At 36.7% G+C, this 21523-nt stretch overlaps 1 protein-coding gene across 6 annotated transcripts in view; it reads left to right on the top strand.

The window, feature by feature from the left end:
• BICRAL (BICRA like chromatin remodeling complex associated protein) overlaps nt 1-20762 on the top strand; it is a 70053-nt gene extending 49291 nt beyond the window's left edge. For 4 of the 6 annotated variants that reach the window (XM_072927524.1, XM_030269037.4, XM_072927523.1 and 1 more), the window contains 11 exons: nt 589-637; nt 3472-3520; nt 3603-3671; nt 7752-9455; nt 11224-11323; nt 12541-12638; nt 14423-14484; nt 14594-14739; nt 14890-14984; nt 16128-16230; nt 17035-20689. In XM_072927524.1, coding sequence (XP_072783625.1) covers nt 594-637; nt 3472-3520; nt 3603-3671; nt 7752-9455; nt 11224-11323; nt 12541-12638; nt 14423-14484; nt 14594-14739; nt 14890-14984; nt 16128-16230; nt 17035-17837 — 3273 coding nt within the window. In that variant the 5' untranslated portion in view covers nt 589-593 and the 3' untranslated portion in view covers nt 17838-20689. Of the gene's footprint in view, nt 1-588; nt 638-3471; nt 3521-3602; nt 3672-7751; nt 9456-11223; nt 11324-12540; nt 12639-14422; nt 14485-14593; nt 14740-14889; nt 14985-16127; nt 16231-17034 lie in introns of all 6 variants that reach the window. The other 2 variants (XM_030269041.4, XM_012572375.5) reach the window with 1 other exon arrangement.
• Nucleotides 20763-21523: the final 761 nt, after the last annotated feature.

Here is a 21523-nt window from a genome sequence, read left to right as displayed (position 1 = left end):
AAAAGTCTGCTAGAAAACAGTGTTTCTTTCAATGCTTAGTCATGTTTTGGATATAGTTTTGATTCTAGACTGTGCCTGCATCCTTGTGACATTGACCTGAGTTTATTTACCTTTTTGGCTGCTCGATGCTACAGCCACTGATTTGTAACAGTCTTTGTAGCGTTCGGTTATTCCCTCACTGGGATTAGCTGGGAATAAATTCCCATAGAATAAATACCTATAGAAGCATTTTTATTGGAGCCTTAGATTGCATTCCGTGTTGATGTTTTTACTACTTTAAATTGTAGAAGTTATTTTTAATCACTTTGGTTAATAATTTGTCTTTCTCTGATTTAAAATTCTAAGAACCCCCTGGATGGTAAAACATTGTATGGGGTTTTGTAAATCTTAGTATGAATTTGATTTTGAGATAAATCATCAGACATCTGTAGAAGATGTTGGTCTACTTAAGAACTTTGTCAATAGTAGACAACTGTCAGCTTCTTAAATTGTTTAATAAAAATACTGAGATACTCTAAATTGGTTTTGTTGTTGAAAACAAACTTTTATGTGATACATATCAAATATCCATCCTCTCCTTTATTCTAGTTGTCATGGATGATGACGATGATGAATCCTGTCTCCTTGATCTTATTGGGTAAGTTTCCCATAAGAATTACTGCAGAAAATTTGGGAATAATAATTTTGCAAAATCATCTTCTAGAAGGTGATTCTATCTTGATATTATCTAAAGATGAGGTGATTTGCAATGAAATGAGCAGACATGCTTCACGTCTTCCGTGTGGAGATGTGTGGATTGCAAAGCCTTCAATCCCAAGGGATGCTTGCTGACTTTCTCCTCAGGAGAGGCTAGGGAATGTGTGTTCATGGAGAATGGATTATCTTCTCAGGTAGTGGTAATACCAGATCAGTGTTGATGCATGTTACTAGGGATGCTACTACAAACTTCACAGCAAGTAACTTTTTTTTTAGTCAAATCCCCAAAGATGTAAATTTTTACTACTCAGAAAAATTTACATCTTTGGGGAACTAGATAATTTTTTAATACTGTACTTGTATTTTAAGGGCAAAGTAAAACATAATTTTTTCTCAATTCAAAATATTTAAATATTTCACTTCTACTGGTCATACACATTTGCATTTAACTGTTAGGAAAAATAATAGGTCTCTGTACTGTTTCCTATTTACAACAAAGAATTTACCAGTAGTTGATCAGAGATACTTGATTTTAATAAAATTGGGGACTTTGAATGGTCATTTGAGTTGTTGATGGGTTTTTTTGGCCCTCCCCGCGCCCCCCTGAATTTCCATAACAGATTTATATAGTGTTTTATAATTCTATGTGGCAATCTTCAAAAATAATTAGGATAGCTGAAATATGAGCAAGTTTTGTACGGATTGTATACGTGACAAGTTGTCTTCCTTTGGGTATCGTTCATGTCAGTATTCAAGAACAGATAATATGCTATAAATGCATATTAAATACAAGAGGAGAATTGAACTTTTCATGCCCAAAACTTTGTTCAAACTCTGCTAGAAATTAGACTGGCATCAGTCTCATAGCAGCTGCTAAAAGATCATTCCCGGTTCATGCGATAAGTTTTTACTGTCTTAAGTGTAGGAAATAATTAGACGTTTTACCTTTCTCACACTGAAATCTTCCAGTGAAACCAATGAGAGCTGTAACTTCAGAAAGACCAAAACACCCCCAGAGTGGCTGCTGTAGTTTGAGGGTTGCTCTGGATGCTGTAGCAAAAGCAGTGCCAGTAAAGGCTCAGTTACATTCTGTGAAGTAACTGTTGTGTGAGGTTATGGATTGTGGCCACGTAAAAACACTTCCTGCTTGGAACATGAACATGAAGATGATCATGTGACAATGAAGTGCTCTGTCATGAGCATGAGTCATGAGGATCCTGCTACAAGATCACAGGTGGTCCAGAAAATGAAGTGCTCTCTATACAGATGAGTGTTTGTGTGAAAAATTACAGTGTTCGTGCTGCTGCTGGCAGCAATTATTGTCTTAAGCATCTAGAAGAATGGAAAACATTTTTTTTATTCTGATCTGTGATTTGGTAAGTGCCATTTAAAATTCCTTCCTTACTAAAGACAATATTTAAGGTGATGAAGTGTTCTTAATTTTTAATTGCATTTTGCACGATTGGAAGACAGTGAGGGTGATTAGTATTAAATGGCCTGATTATTTTACTGATAAAATTAATGAGCATAATAGAACCCTATATAAGATCACAAGTTCTATGCTCCTTAATTTTTGAAATTCTGTGAAATCTACTATGAAAATGACATTTCTATTTTAAAATATATGTAACCACTTCAAAATTGTAAGCATAATAGTAAAAGAAATCCCTGCCAAGTACCATCATATATTTTGTAAACACATGGACACAGTTTTTTTTTTTTTTTTAAGGAAAAAAAAAGGTGTAAAGGTGTGTTTGTCCTTTCAGAAGAGTAGTTGTGAGCTAGAAAGATCTTTGACTTTATGCCTCTTTATTTTCTAGGACCATCAAGCAATAAGGAGGCATTTTTAGTTACTGCTTTTTTTACATTATAATCTCCTGCTTCTAAAAAATGTTTTATTATTACTTGTTAATCAATAAACATGTTTTAAAAATCAAAGAAATTCATTTCAGTTTACTCTTTATGCTAAGGGAAATGCTTTATAATTGTTGCATTATAATAATCCCATGTAACACAGCCTTTTATTCTTTTTATTTGGTCTGTACATACAGCTAAATTAATATATTTGCATTTGTTTGAATTTCTGACACTCATTCTATCCGACTACATTTTTAATGAGTTTTATTTAGTGCTAGTGCTAAGTTAATTAAATACACTGGAATTCATAATATTTAGTCGATTATTTCTATGGTTGGTTTCACTTGGAAGAAGTGCCACTTTTTCTTCATGAGGGGTCTGTTACTCTTGCAATCATAAATTTTTATTAACCTTTGTCAAAGATGGCAGAAAACCCATCAAAGGGTCAGGTTTGTAAATACCCTATTAGATGCTAGCTGAACAAGACATTACAGTTTAGCTGTAGAAGAAGTAGTCCCTGTTTTAATTCTCACATTATTTGGTGGTAGTATATTCCTTAGGTTTTGTACTGTGTGTTGTCACAAAATACCATGTTTTTCAACAGAATATGAGTATCACCCTCATAAAGGCAAATACAGTAGAGAGCAACTAAAATTTTGTGATCAACAATAGTTTATTTCTTTGAAATGCCTTGTTGCAATGGCAGCAGGTGTGATCAGCATCTGGAAGTTGTGCTGATACAGAAGCATAGAGCCTCAGATGATACAAACTTTCAGCTTTGCATTGGATTAAATGAAATATGTGTTTTTACTAGAAACCTGATTTATATGAGTACAGTATGTGGCTTAGTTAAATTAGCCTCGTTAGTAAAAAGGACTTTTAAAAAGTGTTAACTTCTTTATTTTTTTCCCCCTTCAGGGACCCACAAGCGCTGAATTATTTTCTACATGGACCTAGTAGTAAATCTGTAAGTAGCATTGCTGTGTATTAGGCATAGATAAGCTTCATTGAGTGTATTAGTTCTAAAAATTATTTTTGTCTTTTGCCAGAGCAATGAAGACTTGACTAATGCAGAATATTCTGTAGCCAACTCAAATTCAATTTTTGCCAACTCCAACGTAAGTGGTCAGAGATAAATTATTTTAGTATTGAGATTGCATGATTCTGTATGGCTTTACTTGATTGTCATAAAACTGAATGGCGTAGATGTGGGTTTCAGCTTTTTATTGTGAAAGCTCTGAATACTAACATAGAACCTATCTCGTGCTGTTTGTATTTTAAGTATTTCAGTGGGGAATTAATTAAAAAATACTGCACTGTTGGGATGTGTTTTGTAAATATGTAAAGCAGCTTGCTGAGCAGTGAAAATGCTCTCTGGTGTAATTCTCTGGTAAACTGCATTTGTGAATTTAGTGATTGTAGGAGTAGTAGTGCTCAAAGATAGACCTTGAAAGTTAGTCATTTGTATGCTTTCTGTATATGTTAGAATGGTCTTTGTTTCTTACTTTATGTGGATGCTGAGCTGGCAGGTTTTTTAAATTAATTAATGAGTGAGTTGGTATTTTTTTCTCTTTTCGTATTAATTTTTCTTTCGACCCGGGAGCTAATTTGGTATGTGGCCTTTCTGTAACTTCAGTGTTAGGGAAGTTGCTTTAAATTCATTAGGTGTTGGAAGAAGTCTTCAGTGTTCTTTCTTGTCAGGAGTGTTTTGCAGCCCTGGACCATGTTTGACACAATGAGGTTGTGGAATCCCAGTCCTTGGTGGTAAATTCAAGGCTCTAGTGTGAGTCATGCTTTGAGTGGAACATTGGACTGGATGACTTAGGAGGTCCCTTCAGACTCATATTTCTTTGGTTTCATTCATGTATTTTTTAAAATAACTGAATTGTTAAATCCCACAATTAAGTTATTTGTATACATAGAATAGGATTTTCTTGATAATTCCTCTTTCTATTGTACTGTTATCTTGACTCTTGTCTGTTTGTCTCGTGTTCATAACAGATACATGGATACACTTGTAGGTGTGTAGGGACCTTAAATAATTGGCATGAAGAGATTCTGAAAACCATTAATCTGTGTGTGGAGAACTAGTGACTTTCCTTTAGGCATAGTAGTGCCTTCCCCTTTCAGGATTGTTATTAAATATTGTAGAAGAAAGAGACAAGCTGATTGAGATAATGATGAGGGAGTAGGGTACCAAGAGTAACCGGGCGTGCCCAATGTTCAGCTGATGGGGAACAGTGATTTCAACTTGGTACCAGGCTCTGGCCATTAGCAGACAGCAGCTGCCTGTATACAGCACTGGCAGAGATAGGGTTTGAGGATTTACCCTAAGAAAAAACAGGTTTGGGGAAAAAAGGGTGACATATGACATGCATTTGTCATAGCCTAGACTTCCTAGTTGTTCTTTGGAGACATCCTTCTGATGAGAGTGACTAGGTAGGCAGGAGTAGGGTGTTTCTGGTGTATTTTCAGAAAGTGAGTTTCCTTGAATAATTTTGAGGGGCAGTGGGAGATTCTGGACACGGTGGGTTTGTTGCCTAGGGATTAGCAGTTGGAAGAAATAAAATATTTGATGAAAGCTAGGAGCTTTCTGGTGTATGAAACTGGGGGTAAGTAATCTAGAAGGCAGGTGATCCGAGGAGAAGGGATTCCTAGTATATGTTCCTAGGATGACATACTACAGTTTAATTCTCAACATGCTATGACCTCATAGTTTTATATCTTCATAGGGAAGACCAATGCCATCTTCTCTTCCCTCCTTCCTCCTGTGCTGACATAGGTGAAGCATGACGTGATTACAGATACAGATTCTTACAGTTCACTGGGAAGGAACAAGTGTTTCCGTAAACAGATCTTTTCACAGTCTCTGCTTATAAAATGGGATACCTGAAAATTTAAAAGCTTCTGAGGCTTTTGTCATTAAAGGTCTTGCAGATACTGAAAGTTCTGTCTTTGTATATATTCAGAATTGCTACCATGAAGTAGGATTGACTGTCTTGCTGCCCATCTCAGCCTTTCATTGGTGGAGTTTACAAATTCAGAGTTGAGGGTTCAGTGCCTCAGGTGGTAAGCATGCTCAGCCAACACCTAGTACAAGCAAGGTCAAGTTCCTGCTGACTGAAGGAAAAGACAGCACTCTTCCCACTCCCTTATGCTGCCCCCCATGCCCCATCCCAACCTTTCCTAAGTTGAGTCTGTACCACCTCTGCTGATTCCAGGTTGGTTTCCTGTGGCAGTTGTTATGAGAGGCTTCCCTAGCCATTGCTGTTATCTGGCTTGTACTGGCTGGCTGCTTCTGTTCTCCTGTTACAGTATACTAGGACAGCATAACAGAGCAGAATATTCATGGAGCTGGTGAGAATAAGACTCTTCTTTTTGGGCAGCAGATTCACGAAGCTGCAGAGGCTTTGGTTTCTTCTTGAAATTAGCATGGTATTCTGCATGGCTCTTCTGAATCTGGACAGTAATGATTCAGATGTTAACTTGGAAGGTTACAGTGTTTGCATATAAAATTATTTTCTAATGTTAAATAGTCCTGGGAGCAGGGAATGAAACTTGGGATTCTCTGTTCCACTGGGAGAGTTTTAAGCTATTAATCCTGATTGCATGTAATATTATTTATTAGTGTTATTATTGGTAGTATTATAGTGGTGTTGTTTGTACTAACGAATAGCATTAGTAGAAGATTTCAGTTTGGTCATTTACTTGGGGACAGCTTAGAGATGCAATAGGGAATCCCCCTGAAATGGACATTCAGAGTCCTAATTATGGCCTAATTAGTGATTCCTTTTTACTCTGCCCAGTGGTAGCTAGGTACAGTTGAGAACCTGATTTGTAGCTTTAGGAGTTCCTGAGGTTTGGACACTGAGACATTTAAGCAGTGGTTTTATTCCCCTATTAACATAAATGCTAAAAGCTTGTTGTAGTTCAATAGTTGTAAATTGAAAATATTTCATCTAATCTTAAGAAAAATATTTTAATATTTTAAAACATGACTGAAGTTTCAGAAAATATACAGTTTCTTCAGAAACAGATTAGGGTAAAATTCTGAATAAGTATGCTTGGGAAACTGAAGTTAGGGTGGGGACATCATTGCATGTGATAATTATGGCTTGCAGCATCTTCACACTGTTTACATGAGGTGAAAAGAAGTGTCTATGACCTTTAAGGAGTGAAGGCTCAGAATATGAATGTGACTGATAATTGCACACCCAGAGTTTCCATTTATCCTGACCTAAAAAGAAACTGGTTATTGTTTCTGAAGAGCTGAGATGTGATCATGCAATTTAGAAAGGTGTACTTTGTCTAGTTTAAAACTATCATGAGTATTATTATGCATTTAAATTCGTCATTCTGGCTGCAGAAACCTGATGCTTGAATTGTCTAGAATTTCTGGACAGAACTTTGTTTTAGGAAAATTTTGACAGTAGGCCAGAATAAATAGGTTTTGATTTTCCTTATCATGGTATTAATGGATGTGGATTTGATGGATTTTTTTTTTTTTTTTGTTAAAGGTGCCACTTAATATTTGTGGTAGTTCCAATGTTAATAGTTTTTAGTAATCTTTTTATGAGCATAAACCACAGTCTGTAGCACTTTTTTTTCCTACTCTCTTGTTTCTAAATTTTGTTTTAAACAAGGAATTAGCATAATGCCTTATCTTTATGAAATGGTCACTAGTTTTCACTAAGTGATTATAGAAATGCTGGTAGTATTTTGGAGGTGAATCTCGTTTGATAGAAGTCAGTGGAAGAAAAGCTTTCTTCTGCCTTTTCTCTGCTTCTACTGTTGCTACTGAAGCCTTGCCCCAAACTGAATTAGAGTGGAGGTGTTTTCCTTCCTCATTTCTTTTATCCCTTTGTCAGTAGAGTGCTCAGCTTGAGGAAGGGAAAATGGCACTTAGACAGCGTTTCATGTCCTCTTGAAACAGTGCAGCTGCAGAGCTAAGTGCTGTGTATTGAGAGATTTGAGAAGGGAAAGGAGAGAAGCGTCTCCAGCAGTCTTGAGGGTGTGAGCAGGGTATCCATGACCTGTTTGTGCTGGCTCACTGTGTGGGGTCAACATCACCCTGCACATGCTATGGGAAGAGTATAATTCTGTATAGAAAGTTTGCTTGCATGGAAAAATAACTAATGAGGAAACAAAGCAGATACTGCAATTTCTGAAAATGATTTCTTTCTTGTTTTGCATTTCAGAACACTGATCCTAAGTCATCTGTAAAAGGTGTAAGTGGTCAGCTTGGAGAGGGGCCTAGTGATGGACTGCAGCTGTCCAGTAGCCTTCAGTTTCTTGAAGATGAACTTGTGTCTTCTCCTTTACCTGATCTTACTGAGGATCAGCCTTTTGATATTCTTCAGAAGTCCTTGCAGGAGGCCAATATTACTGAACAGACTTTGGCAGAAGAGGCATATTTGGATGCCAGTGTAGGTTCTAGCCAACAGTTTGCACAAGCTCAGCTTCATCCTTCTTCATCAGCATCCTTTACTCAGGCTTCTAATGTTTCTAATTACTCAGGTCAGACGTTGCAACCTATAGGAGTTACTCAAGTGGTACAGCAACCTGTTGGAGCATCTTTTGCAAGCAATACAGTTGGTGTGCAACATGGCTTTATGCAACACGTCGGAATTAGTGTTCCCGGCCAGCATTTGTCTAATAGCAGCCAGATTAGTGGTTCTGGGCAGATACAGCTGATTGGTTCATTTAGTAATCAACCTTCCATGATGACCATCAATAACCTCGATGGATCTCAGATAATACTGAAAGGCAATGGTCAGCAAACACCTGCAAGCATGAGCAGTGGCCTCTTGGTTCACAGACAAACTCCAAATGGAAACTCGCTGTTCAGTAACTCAAGTTCAAGTCCCGTAGCACAACCTGTAACTGTTCCATTTAACAGCACAAATTTTCAGACTTCATTGCCTGTCCATAATATCATCATTCAAAGGGGTTTGGCGCCAAACTCAAACAAAGTTCCTGTTAATATCCAACCAAAGCCTGTTCAGATGGGTCAGCAGACTGCTTACAATGTGAATAATTTGGGAATACAGCAACATCATGTACAGCAAGGGATTCCATTTGCTTCTGCAAACTCACCTCAAAGTTCAGTAGTTGGTCCTCATATGTCTGTTAATATTGTTAATCAACAACAAAATACAAGAAAATCAGTTACACCTCAGACAGTTAGCAATGCTGGAGGTAGTATTGTTATCCATTCTCCTATGGGACAGCCTCATGCACCTCAAAACCAGTTTCTCATACCTACAAGTTTATCTGTTAATTCTAATTCAGTTCATCATGTCCAGGCCATAAATGGACAACTTCTTCAGACTCAGCCTTCCCAGCTGGTTCCTGGCCAAGTGTCTGCTGAGCATGTAATGCTCAACAGGAACTCTACAAACATGCTAAGAGCCAACCAGTCGTATTCAGGACAGATGCTGAATAATCAGAACACAGCTGTTCAGCTTGTTTCAGGCCAGACATTCACAGCTCCTGGAAACCAAGTTCTAGTAAATCATGGAACTTCCCAAATTGTTGGTGGGCAGGTGCCACTGCAGCAGGCATCACCAACGGTGTTGCATTTGTCACCGAGCCAAGCTAACGTTTCTCAAGGCAGATCGAGCTTTACCACCATGTCACCTGGGCAGTCCACAGTCTCAAATATGTCAGCTTCTGGTCGATTTGCTGCTGCGAGTTCTTCTGGTTCAGTGCACCCCAGCTTGGGAGCATCCGTTCAGTCTGTCGCATCGGGAGGGAACTTTACAGGAGATCAGCTGGTCCAGAGCAGAGCTCAAGCTGCCGTCAGTGCATCGCATCGTCTTCCAGCATCCTCCTCCAAGTCTGTCAGCACCTTTAGTCACACGTCTGTGGGAGTAACACAACAACAGTTTGCCTTTGGTCAGGTATGAAAGCTGCTTGAGAATGTAGCTGAAGAAAGGCTTCTAAGCGGTGCTAAAATCTGGTTAATACACAATGTTAATTTTGCTGGTTTGTATTGTTACAAATACTGTGGAACTGCTGAAAATACTATAACCCAGAGTCATCATTTCACTTGGTATTTTCTAAATTTGTCACTGAGTGAACAACTCTGTCACTCTGATTAATTCCAAAGATTTTGTTGTGATTTTTATTTCAGAAGTGCTTAGCATCGATCTGTGTCTGCTCCTGTTTAAAGGAATGGGCATTGTAAGTTTATACAATTGAGAGCTCTCTTGTAAACCTTACCATAGGCTAGATGTAAAGGCTCAGGTTCCTTCTTAGCACTTAAACGGCATTTGACCTCAGTGAAACCTATGCATTTTCAAAGTCTGAGTTATTGAAATTAGAGATGAAAAGGTTTCTTGGGCTTCCTTTTGTTATTTCTATTAGTGCTTTCATTATGTGTGTCCGAGCAGTTAGAAGCTTTCAAGTTCGATGCAAAGACAAGAATTGTTTCTTAGAATCCTTAAAAGGAAATACCTTTTAAAGCCGTTTGTAAAAGCGTAACATTAAAAAAAAACCACTAAGAAGTCAGGCTAGTAGTTAAAAAAAAATCGGAATTCACTTTTAAGGTTTGATGCTTTCTGTTTTGTAAGTAGATACACTTGCATTATATATTCAACTTTAATTTTTCTGGTTTTGTAAGTAAACTTTTAAACAGTCAAAAGTTCAAAAGAAAAAATTCATAAAGTTCCAGGGTGAGCTGCCAATTTTAACTCAGCGACTTTTAATGAAATTAGCAACAAGCTATTTAATTTCTGTCCTTTTTAAACTTTTTCGTTTTGTAATTTTAAAATATTGGTCACTCTTTCAGAATGCATCTTCACTAATTAGATATTTCTCTTTTTTTACTTCTTTTACTTAGCATCTTTCTTTTTCCAAAGGCCTGATGGATTTTTTTTAACCAAACCCAAAATCTGCAGTGAAATAATGTCTTAGAAAATAATGTGTATTTAAAAAATTATATGAACATGTTGTAGAAATATTTGTAATCTTTGCCATGACTTCTGGTGCAGATTGTAACATTTTGTTTGCAGATGAGTAATTTGAGGCCTGTCTGACTTTTCTCTTCATGTGTCTACATCTTCCCATTTGCAGGTTATGTGCTGGGTCAGTGAGTTTCAGCAGTTATAAAAGCAGAGTATTTCTTATTGCTGTAAAAGATAATTTTGTTCTTGTGCTGGAATTTCAGAGCTGCAAATGGGAACTTACAGAGTACAAATGCCGCTATTAGCTGGAATCTTTTTAGTTTGTTTGTACTTGGATTTTAAACATTGTACTTTATACTAAACCATGTATCATTCAGTTGCTACACAGTGGAGTGTTTGTTCCACGGTGGGTTTTTTTTTTTTTTGTTGGGAAAGCAACTTCCTCATCTTGCAGTTTTGGAACTCTGAGAAGCTGTGTTTTCTGAGGCCCACTTGTAGTGGGAAGTCAGGGGCCTTGTAGAATGCAACTGGTATATATTTGTGTGTTAGTGTAATTTCTCTTCCCTTCTGATTTACTTTATACAGTTCTTGAACTTGGAGGGATTGAGATGTGTGAAATCTCACCACTGATGAGTTTGAAGTTAAAAAACTGTACATGGAGATGAATTTTAAGTGCCTTTTTCTTGTTTTTCTTAAAGCTTTTAGTAAATATTTCACTGTGATTTTTAAAAATTTTGTTCTTTATTTTATGTATGTGCCACAGAAAAAGGCTGCGAACCAGACATCACCAGTTTCTGCATCGAAGACGCAGGACAATTTGAGACAGCCTCAGCTAACAAGTCTTCTGAGCAACACACTATCAGGTCAACTAAGGTCTTTTTAACATAATTTTCTTAATTTTCTGCAGCAACAGAGATTAGTTCTTCTTCAGTGTATGAGATGCCTCATGCTCATAGGGTTTTAAAGGTTGTTGGAATTTTATTTTTAGAAGAATTCAAGCTATATTTTTTCAGTTTTGAATGTGTGCTTTGATTTTTCTCAGCCATGGCACTTCATTTTCTAGAGAGAAAAGTTGAATCTTCACAATTAGCAATTATTTCTCTCCTCTGTAAAAGCCAAAATTGTACCTTCTTTCATTTTTCTTTTTTTTTTTTCAGCTTAGGGAAATAGAAATACTTAATTTGCAAAATACAGACATCTGCTAAAATTCCATGAAACTTCTAGAATGTTGAATGTGATGGCTACTTCAGTTACAGAGGGAAGAGAAATAGGTATTACAAGGTTATGTGCAGGCTGTCATCACTCACTTTGTTCTTGGATACGTCCCTTTCAGTTAGAATAGTTCATGCATTGTTCATGGCAAAACAGCAGCTTTTCAAGCAGCACCGTGCTACTGAAAGAACAAACCTGGTGCATTCAAGGCAAGCAGAAAAATGCAGTAACATTCCTGTTCACTTTGTACATAAGTAACCTTTTGAATAAGGTCCTATACTCTACCTTGCTTTTTTTTCCCCCCAGTGTACTGTTATGTATAGGCTGTCCAGGCAATTCTATACAATCTGCACAGTATGCTGGGTGTCTTTGGGGAAAAAAAACTTAATAAATTATTACCTGTTTTGGTTGTAAGGTAGCATGACTGATAAGATGCTGTTTGGATTATGAAGCAAGACAATTGGAGGAAGGCTGCCTATCTAAAAAAAAATGTAGGGGAAAAAATATGCTTGCTGTCTATATACTTCCAGGAGCTCTAGAAAAGTTTGGGTAATACACTTGAGGGAGGATTGGTATTAAAATATTTGATAAAATTTACTGTATGATTATAGGTAAATTGCTGGGTTACTTGAATTTCTTATGTTGCAGTACATGGTGAGATGTGATTTATATCTGAGGATTTGTATTGCTCTCAGGCAAAATATTAGTTGTGTTTAATTTTTATGAGCTTGTTTCTCCATGGGATAGTTACGTCTTATGCTTAAAAGCTGCAGCCTTCCTTAAAACTCATGTGAAATTATCAGGATAGGTAGACAAAATTATTCTCTTGCTTAGCATGACGGGAATCTTTTAAACTTTTTTTTTATAGGACAGGACTCTGGAGGAAAAATCATACAACAATCTCTAGGAACAGCACAGCCACAAGAAAAAGTGATAGGATCATCATCAGTTCAGCAGAGTATACAGGTAGAGAACTTCTATTTATATGTTTCCCTGTCTGTCCTGGTTTTGTCTGGGATAGAGCTAATTTGCTTCTTAGTGGGTGGGGCAGTGCTGTGTTTTGGATTTGGGATGTGAGTAATGTTGATAACACACCAGTGTTTCAGTTATTGGGCAGTGCTTACTCTGCAAGTCGTGGCCTTTCCAGTGCCTCATGCTGTGCCAATGACACACACAGGACAGCTGGCCCAAACTGCCAGAGGAATATCCCATCCTATGGAGCATCATGTCTGTGTGCAAATATAGGAATTGCCTGTGAGCCACTGATCACTGCTTGGCAACTGGGTGGGCATTGTTCAGAGGGTGCTGAGCAATTGCATTGTGCATCACTTGTTTCTCCTGGGTTTAATTCCCCCTTTGCTCTTTTTCATTACAACTTTATAATAACTATCACTACTATATTATTTTATTTTGTTTCTGTTTTTAAACTGTTCTTTTCAACCCACAAGGTTTACTTTTTTCCTAATTCTCCTCTCCACTGGGGCGAGGGGGGGTAGTGAGTAAACAAATAAGGAATCATTGTACGTTTTTTGTAGAGTATATGAATTCCCTCAAACTTGACAAATGCTACGTTGACATAATAAATGCTGATTCTTTTGCAAATTGATACACTGAATGCTGCTTTGAGATTCAGTTCAGTAAGTGGAGTCTGACTGTACTGTTCCCTGAAGATAATTTTGTATGACATAGCAATTCTTCATTGAGTTGGCCAAACCTACTTTTCTCATTATTTCTTACAAACTCAGCTATTCTCTAGTTAATTGGGAGAGAGTGATTTGTGAGAAGCACCAGAACCATTCCACCTGGTCTTTGTCTTATTTTTTACTGCAGTCTTCTTTTTTTACCATCAAAAGTTCTTTCACATAATGCAAGTGTGTACAAAAACACTGTCCAGGATGAGTTGTTTTTTTTTTTTGGTTTTTTTTTTTTTTTTTTTGGAGAGGATCTGACTTAAAAGTTTTGTTTGTAAATGTATTTGTCAATGCAATAGGACAGGAATGTTTTTCCATGTCTTATTGATGTACAAGTAGAGCAGAAGGTACAGTAGTGCTCAGTTAGGTGGTCAGCCTGATTGTGTAATAGTTGGTCAGATGTTCATTCTGCTTGGTGGTGAGTACTTTTTGCGCTCTGAAGTTGGAGGGTTTTGAGGCAAATAGTCTTCCAGGTCTTAGGAGAGTATTCCTAGGAAAAATCTTCATTTCATTAAATATCTAAGCAAAGGAGAAAATTACATAAATCTCCACCTGATGGGCACATCTGTAGCATTGACACTGAAATAAAATTCCTAGAATGAATTTTACCACCCCTCCCCATCCACTGTGGTTTTTAAGTGCACAGCCTTAGCCTGCTTTCCTCACAGGTACTCTATTCCATCAATATCAGGTAAGATGACATCTTCTGAGAAATGCAGAGACAGATTGTATGAGCAGATTTATTTATAAAAGTTTTTAGTTGTATCTTTCCTTCTTTGCAACTGTTAACTTTGATCTTCCCTTTCTTAGTGAAGTATGTATAATGCACAACAGTGGAATTTGTCTACAAAAAGCATTTCAGACTTTTGGTTTATGTCACTTCCCTGTTTTGTGGATACACAGTGCCCTGTGAAAATAGGAGATAGATGGAAGTGTTTATACTTATTTGGTGGTTACAGTTAGTGTTGGTAATGTACCTAATTGACAGAAACAAATCCTGAAACTAAGGCTTTGCAAATGAGGGGCTATATTGTAATTTGTCTTTTATTTTGAACTTAGGTCGATGGTCATTTAGTTGGACAGAAAAGGCCTGCTGCTAAACAGTTAACTAAAGGAGCTTTGTAAGTCATTATTTCATTTTAATTTTGTTGCAGAAACCTTAATATTTACTTTTGCCAATGTAAAAACTCTGTACAGTATGTTAAGTATATATCATTAATTTTTTTGTAGTATTCTACAGCAATTACAGAAGGATCAGGTACATGCTGTGACACCAGATAAAAGTCGGTTCAGATCATTAAATGATGCAGTTCAGAGACTCCTTTCATACCATGTGTGCCAGGGATCACTGCCAACAGAAGAAGATTTAAGAAAAGGTACTTTTCTTTTTAAAAATTAGCAGTAAGTTTGTAATCAGTGTATTGCGAGAATTCTTAATGTAAATTAGAGCAGTAAGAAAAGGAACATTTTAAAATTTGTGCAGGTTATTGAACAGCAGTGTTTGAAAGTGTACTTTGTCTTTCTAGTGGACAGTGAATTTGAATCTGTCGCTACACAGCTTCTGAAGAGGACACAGGCTATGCTGAACAAATACAGATGTTTGCTTATAGAAGATGCAATGGTAAGGTGTCAAACACTGGTACACTTTGTTTATGGGATTGGATTCAGTTTGTTAAAACAATACCTACAGAACAGGTGCATGAACTTCTGTTCTCTGCTTCTGCTTTGCTCTTACCCTGAACAGGCTGCAATAGTCAGGAGGATGATTTCTGTGTATGTCTGTGGCTGATAAAACCTGAAATAATGTTGATGTTGTCTATTCAGAGGTCTCCAGCCATACTATACTTGGAGCCAAATCATATTACAGTTTAGGAAATCATTGTCCTTAAAAGCTAGGTGGAACTTCATCAGAAATGCTTCTGATTTAAGTGCTTTCACAATTCCAGGTATGAGTTAAAATAAAACTGACAAAGTTAAAGAATGTATTTTACAAGGATCAGGAAATGCCATTGTGACTTCAGATATGCTAGTTTTCAAACCTGGAAAAGTTTTGAATTTGAGCATAATAGCCATTTAGATATTTAGAGACAGGAATACACAATATAAGCTGTTAGAATTAATATGGTTTTAAAGCTAGCAGTTGCATTTTAAAAGACCCTAGCCCTTAAATATTTGCAATCTGTTGCGTGGCAAATCCCATTTAGTAATTTTGAAAAGTTTATTTCACATAGCATTCAGGTTTGAAACTAGTTGCCTGTGTTACGGCCTAGTGCAGTGAATATTTTCTGTGATGGATGGATCCAGCTGGCTTGAAGGCATTGTCAGCAAAATGCAGCTCTGCACCTGCTAGTTACAAGGATAGGAGAGAAGTGCAGGGAAGATGATAGAGTGGTCCCAGTTCAAGAATTTTGCTGGTTGAGCCTCTAAAAGAGAAGGATACTATATGAAGTAAAAAAAAAAAGTGTTAGTAAGCATACTCAGTCCTGAAAAAGTACAAAAGTACAATTTGTACAACTGGAATAGCAATTCCATGTTTTAAAGTCTTTCCCAAATAAAATTTGCAGTACAATGTGAGTAATATTTCGTGATTGAGTTTCAGTAGTGGTTGGGTCAGAGTCAAGACTGTTGACTTGTGAATGTTCTTCGCAAATACATAATAAAAGAAGTTTCTTTTTTCTGAAATTTAACTAAGCTATCCATGTTTTGATTTGATGCCAACATATGAGTCACTACAGAGATGGTTGCATTTTTCCTTTTTCTCCAGCGGATAAATCCCTCTGCAGAAATGGTTATGATTGACAGGATGTTTAACCAGGAGGAAAGAGCATCTCTGACCCGGGAAAAGCGTCTTGCACTTGTGGATCCTGGTAAGTAATGCTTAATTTCTAAATTAAATGTAGAGTACTTAAAAATAGTTGTGGCCACAGTGAGGCACTGATTACTATGGATTCCAGTTAGTGAAATACTGAATAAGCATTTGCAAGATTACTTTTTAAAACTCCAGATTTCAGCAATATAGAGAACACTGTAGGGTTGAAGCAGTTATTTGTGGGGAAAAAAATATTTTACCTGTTTGGCAGAGAAATGTTTGAATTTCTTTCAACAACAGTTATGACTCCTGCAGTGCCTCCATCCTAGCAGGGAAGAGCCTCTGAGTTTGCTTGCAGCCAGAAAGACCAGCACTGTTTGAAGCATGAATACTCCTGTTCATCTTAATGAAGTGTTGCACTTGGAGTGTCATGGCCATTTAAATGGCAGCATTTTTAACTGGGGCGTTGTTGAACATAGCACATGGAAACACATTATTTGTGTAAGATTACAACCACAGTTTGTTTAAAGGTTCTGCATGATCTGCATATTTTAAGAGATATTCACAGGTTGTGTTGTAGAAAGTATTAATTTTCAGAGACCATATTTGCATATTTAGAATGCTGGGAAGTGCCCTCAATCTGATTTTTACAGTGCACATACGTGAGCAGTGTGCTGATTAATTTAGTGCTAATCTCTTGCACTGTACACAGCAGAACACGTAAGCATATGAACATCTCTTTAAGACCCAGATCCATAAGCTGTGTATGTTATTTGAATTTCAGTACACAGAAACTGTGTTGGAGTGTCAGTTATTTGGATATGTAGATAATTTTAGTAAAATCTTTCTACTTAATTTTCAGATGGTTATCAGGCCGATTTTTGTTGTTCTGCCAAACAATTTGAGAAAACAGCTGAAGAAGCACAGTCCAGCAAAAGTGACCATCAGTCTAGCAAAACATTAACTTCTCGAAGTCAAGCTACCAAATCCCAAGCCAGAGACCGACCAAAATCCAGCTCAGCAGAGTCCACAAATCACAGTAAACTTCCTATAGTGCCTAACAACATTCTGACGCCACAAGAAGGAAAAGCTTCTACTAAAAAATCCGAGAGCCTCACTAAAGCTTTAAAGTTTGAAAAAGCTAATTGTTCTTCTGAGAGCCAATACGTGGCCCTTGCTGAAGAAAGGATGAGTGGGAAAGATCTTGCCAAGCCCACTGAGAATTCTTTGAGTTCTGAAGACTTGTCAAAAATAGTGTCAAGAGGCAGTCATGGAACACACAATAAAATATCAAGGAATGCAGTTCAGTCTTTCTCAAAGGTAACGTGTAATAATTCACTTCAAGACAAAACTCTGAGGAGCTCTCCAAAGAATGAGGTTTTGCATCCTGATAGCAGGAAGGGTTCTGGTGAACCCCAGGAAGACTTACTTCTCAGTAAGAGTTTAGAAACTACATTTAAAAACATCTTGGAACTTAAAAAAGCTGGGAGGCAGCCACAAAATGAGGCAGCAAGTAGTGGCTCAGTTGAATTAGAGTTCCCTAATTTTTCACCTATCGCTTCACAAGAGAACTGCCTGGAAAAATTTATTCCAGACCACAATGAAAGTGTTGTAGAAACTGACTCTATTTTAGAAGCAGCTGTAAATAGTATCTTAGAGTGTTAATAGTTACAGTACCATGGACAAGTTATGTTTCTCTTAGCAGAAGCAAATGTGAATGACACCACAAGTACAGCCTGACATGCATTTAAGGTTAACCTTTCTAAACTAGATTCTGTTCTGTGTTTGAGAGCAATACTCATTGTGGTTACAGTGAGATATCCAAGTAAAGTTAATCCTTGTTAGAATGCAGTCTGTTAGGGCCTTACTGTTTCAAGTATTATTATGATAGTGCTTTTGATTATTGAGCAGTACTGCAACGTAACAGGGTTGCAGGTTGTTAGGCCCTATATAATATGGTAATATACTGACAATCACAGTCATTTGAAAGGATATATTTATTAAGAAAATGTTTTTAAAGAGTGATGGAAGCAACAATTCTCCCCTACCCTTCTCTTTCACAAATCATCAAATTTTTAGTTTTTCTGGAAAACCCACTGTACCTCTATTCAGAAGTGACTATTTGCTTTGTTAATGAATCTGTATTCTAGGATTTTTTAAGTTGGAAGGAAATCATCAGTGTGTTTACAAGGCTTCATAATTTAAACTTTAAGTGCTTTTCTATTGCTTTCTGAGCAGAAACTAGTACTTGATATATTTGTAGTGGGTAACTTTAGTCTGTGGGATGATATTATATGATCTTAGTCACAGTGGCATGATATGAAGTAATAAATGCTTGACTAAGGAAGGTAGAATGGAAGCCAGTAAATAGCAAAGTGTACAGGATGAGGCCATGATAGAGCCATGAATTTATATATATAATACATATATATGTTATCTCTTGAGGAAAAGATTTTGCATTTTATAATTGGATGTAGTCAGCCTTGAGTCTTTCTGAAGTGGTATAAATGTTTTTTTTTATTTTATTTGTTGTTTGTTTTTTTTAGACCAAGTGTCAAAAGCACTTTGATTTGAAAACTGTATTTGTAGCTTATATTTTAAGAGGATGTTAGCCTTACTCTGAGTAAATTTAAAGGCCAGTGTTTATTTTTGATTTTTTTTTGCATTTTGCTGTCAGAGAATGTTAAATCATCCACCGTAGCAGTCATTATTATCAAGATATGTACAGACCAAAGTTGATCAGCAATCCCATTGTTTAAACATATCAAAAAGTGTGTAATTATTAATTCATATTGTAAAGCCAAGTGAAACCATTGCATGGTTTACATTTGGCTTGCTGTCATGTTGTTAAGATAGAATCTTATTATTTTATTTATTTATTTTAATCTATGACTTTTTTTTTTTTTTTTTGCTGCCCATGCTGCTTTGTTCAAGTTTACTTTGGTCATGAGTGCTTTAGTGCACATAAACGCGCTGACATTGGTCACGTGTGTGTAGTACATATGTCTGCTCAGGAGGATACAGCTTTTGTGGTTTCTAAGGTATGCTCATGTTCTCCCCCAGAACTTCTCCACCATTTCTCAGAAACATTACCAGCCATTTTCCAGACTTGCTGATTATGATTTTCGTGATGTAAGAGGCTCGTTGTGACAAGCTGTGGTTGTCAGTCAGATTGCCAGGAGAGAAACCAAAAAGTTTTGCTGGTGTGTAATCCAGTCCATCTGAATGGCATGGAAGGAAGCAGAATTAGATCCTTGGGATAGTAGAACATTACAGTGCAACTCAGTACTGAGCTGCAGTCCACTGTCTGACTGCTAAAGGAAACCAAATCTAGAAAGCAATGAGAGAAAGATGAACTTCCTTAAAATTCAGTTCCCCTTCAACATGAATGGAAATACTGGTTTTATATGTTGCTAATTGCCATTTAAAAAAAATGTGCCAATTTTAAAGTACGTGTTTGTAAAAACCCAACATTCCCAAGTGTTGTATGAAATATTAAAAAGTATTGCCAGTTTTAAAATTTTAGTTGGGTGTCCACAGAATAGACTCTCAGGCAGGTAGTTGTTTTCTTATTGGCAAAACTGACAGATAGTTTTCACCTATTGCCTTTTTAGATTTAATAATATTCTCATGGCTGTGTATCCTGATGCATATTTTATTTTATCATTTTGGAAATTTTATTAATTTATCATTTTGAACTATTTAGGAAGGAGAGCAGTAAGTTACACAGCTGTATGCTAGCTAGTTAAATTTTTCTTTTATTAAGGAAAAAAAGTGAAGTTGCACATTCATCAGTCCCCTTGCTTGTTGTACCACCTTGAAAAGGGTATGGGGTTTTCAGCCTCTCTACAGCAAATACATAACTGAAGTATCAGGTTATGTGTCTTCTGTTGGATCTGATTGAGAAGGGAGGACAATGGCATGTAAAAAATGACAAATTGCAAACAGTAATGGTGATTGATTTGGTCAGACACATTTCTCTGAACTGCTGATGAGAGGAACCCCTTGAACAATCCTAATAAGATTGCTTTTAGATTGTTAATGTTCTGTTGTTCACTCCTTTGAATTCAATTTTAAAGGAATTCTGGTACGTGGTGAAGCAGTAAATGAAATAATTGTATTTTTGTGGTGCTTAAAAAAAGTTTATTAATCATATGGGCTCAAGTCCAGCAAAGTATTGTGAATATGCATGAGTTTAAACATGTTTTCATTATTTTGCTGGATCAGAATTGTGATTTCAATGTTATTTAATACTGCCTAATATCAAAACAAATTTTAAACTGGCAATTAAGAAAACTATGTTAATTTTGAAGATTTTGGTATAATTTATCTGTTAGAGTAGGGAGGCCTTACAGACTGACTTCACTTAAAGAGGATGTGTCACTTATTGTCAGCGTGGTATGGACTTTATTTGCTTAAATACCTTCATTTGTAAAGTATGTCTCACTTGAAATTGCTTTGTATACATTTTGTAAAAATATTTATAAAATGTTTTGTAAAAAAAAAAGTATAACAAATTGCAGTTTATTTTGTTATGTTGGATAAATACTGTTAAAAGACACAAGTCAGTAAATATATTGTTAATCCATGGATAGGAAATGTTTAGTTGGAGATTACAAATTGAAACAACCATTGCAATACAGCCAAAGATTTGGGAAAAAATGTCTACCTGTGATTGTCTTGATTTAACCAAGCTGAATATTTACATTTCCAAAAGATGATTGGTGTCAGTTTTAAGTAATATGACTACAAAATATTCTTACTCCTTGGCTTTTCATGATGCAGCTCTGTTGTAATATACTTAGGCCAATTTTCTATACTCCTTATGCATCTTTCTGAACATACACCATTAGGATTTGGTTCATGTGGCATTATAACTACATTCAGTAATGTTAATCTCCAAAGTACAAGAGAGCCAATGGTTCTGCCTTGTTGGTATTGGAAGTCTAATACCAGAACACAGCGAGGTTCTTGAGAGATGCTCTCCTTCTCTGGTGTATTTTCACAAGGTAGAGGCATCATCTTCTGGTGCCTCAGGGAGATGGAAGGTGAGAAGGCTTTTGGATGAAGTGGCCACTGCATCCACGCTGCAGGTTTGATTCATGTCAGCTGCATTTGGTTCTAAATACCTGTGTGTGGGTATTTTGTGGGAAGATGCTGCAATTGCTGGTGGTACAGGGAATCTTCCTACTTTTATTAGAGGGGTGACAAACCTGTTGTTACTGTGATTGAATTTTTCAGAGAGTATGCTGAGACTCCAATCTAGTAAAGCTCTTATGCCTGGAACATCCTCACTTTATTTTTGGAGGCTATGGAAGTGGAGCATTGGTGAAGGGCACTGCCTCTCATCT

This window comes from Taeniopygia guttata, chromosome 3 (assembly GCF_048771995.1).
Source record: "Taeniopygia guttata chromosome 3, bTaeGut7.mat, whole genome shotgun sequence".
NCBI classification, from domain to species: domain Eukaryota; kingdom Metazoa; phylum Chordata; class Aves; order Passeriformes; family Estrildidae; genus Taeniopygia; species Taeniopygia guttata.
This window is presented reverse-complemented; position numbering and strand designations above follow the sequence as displayed.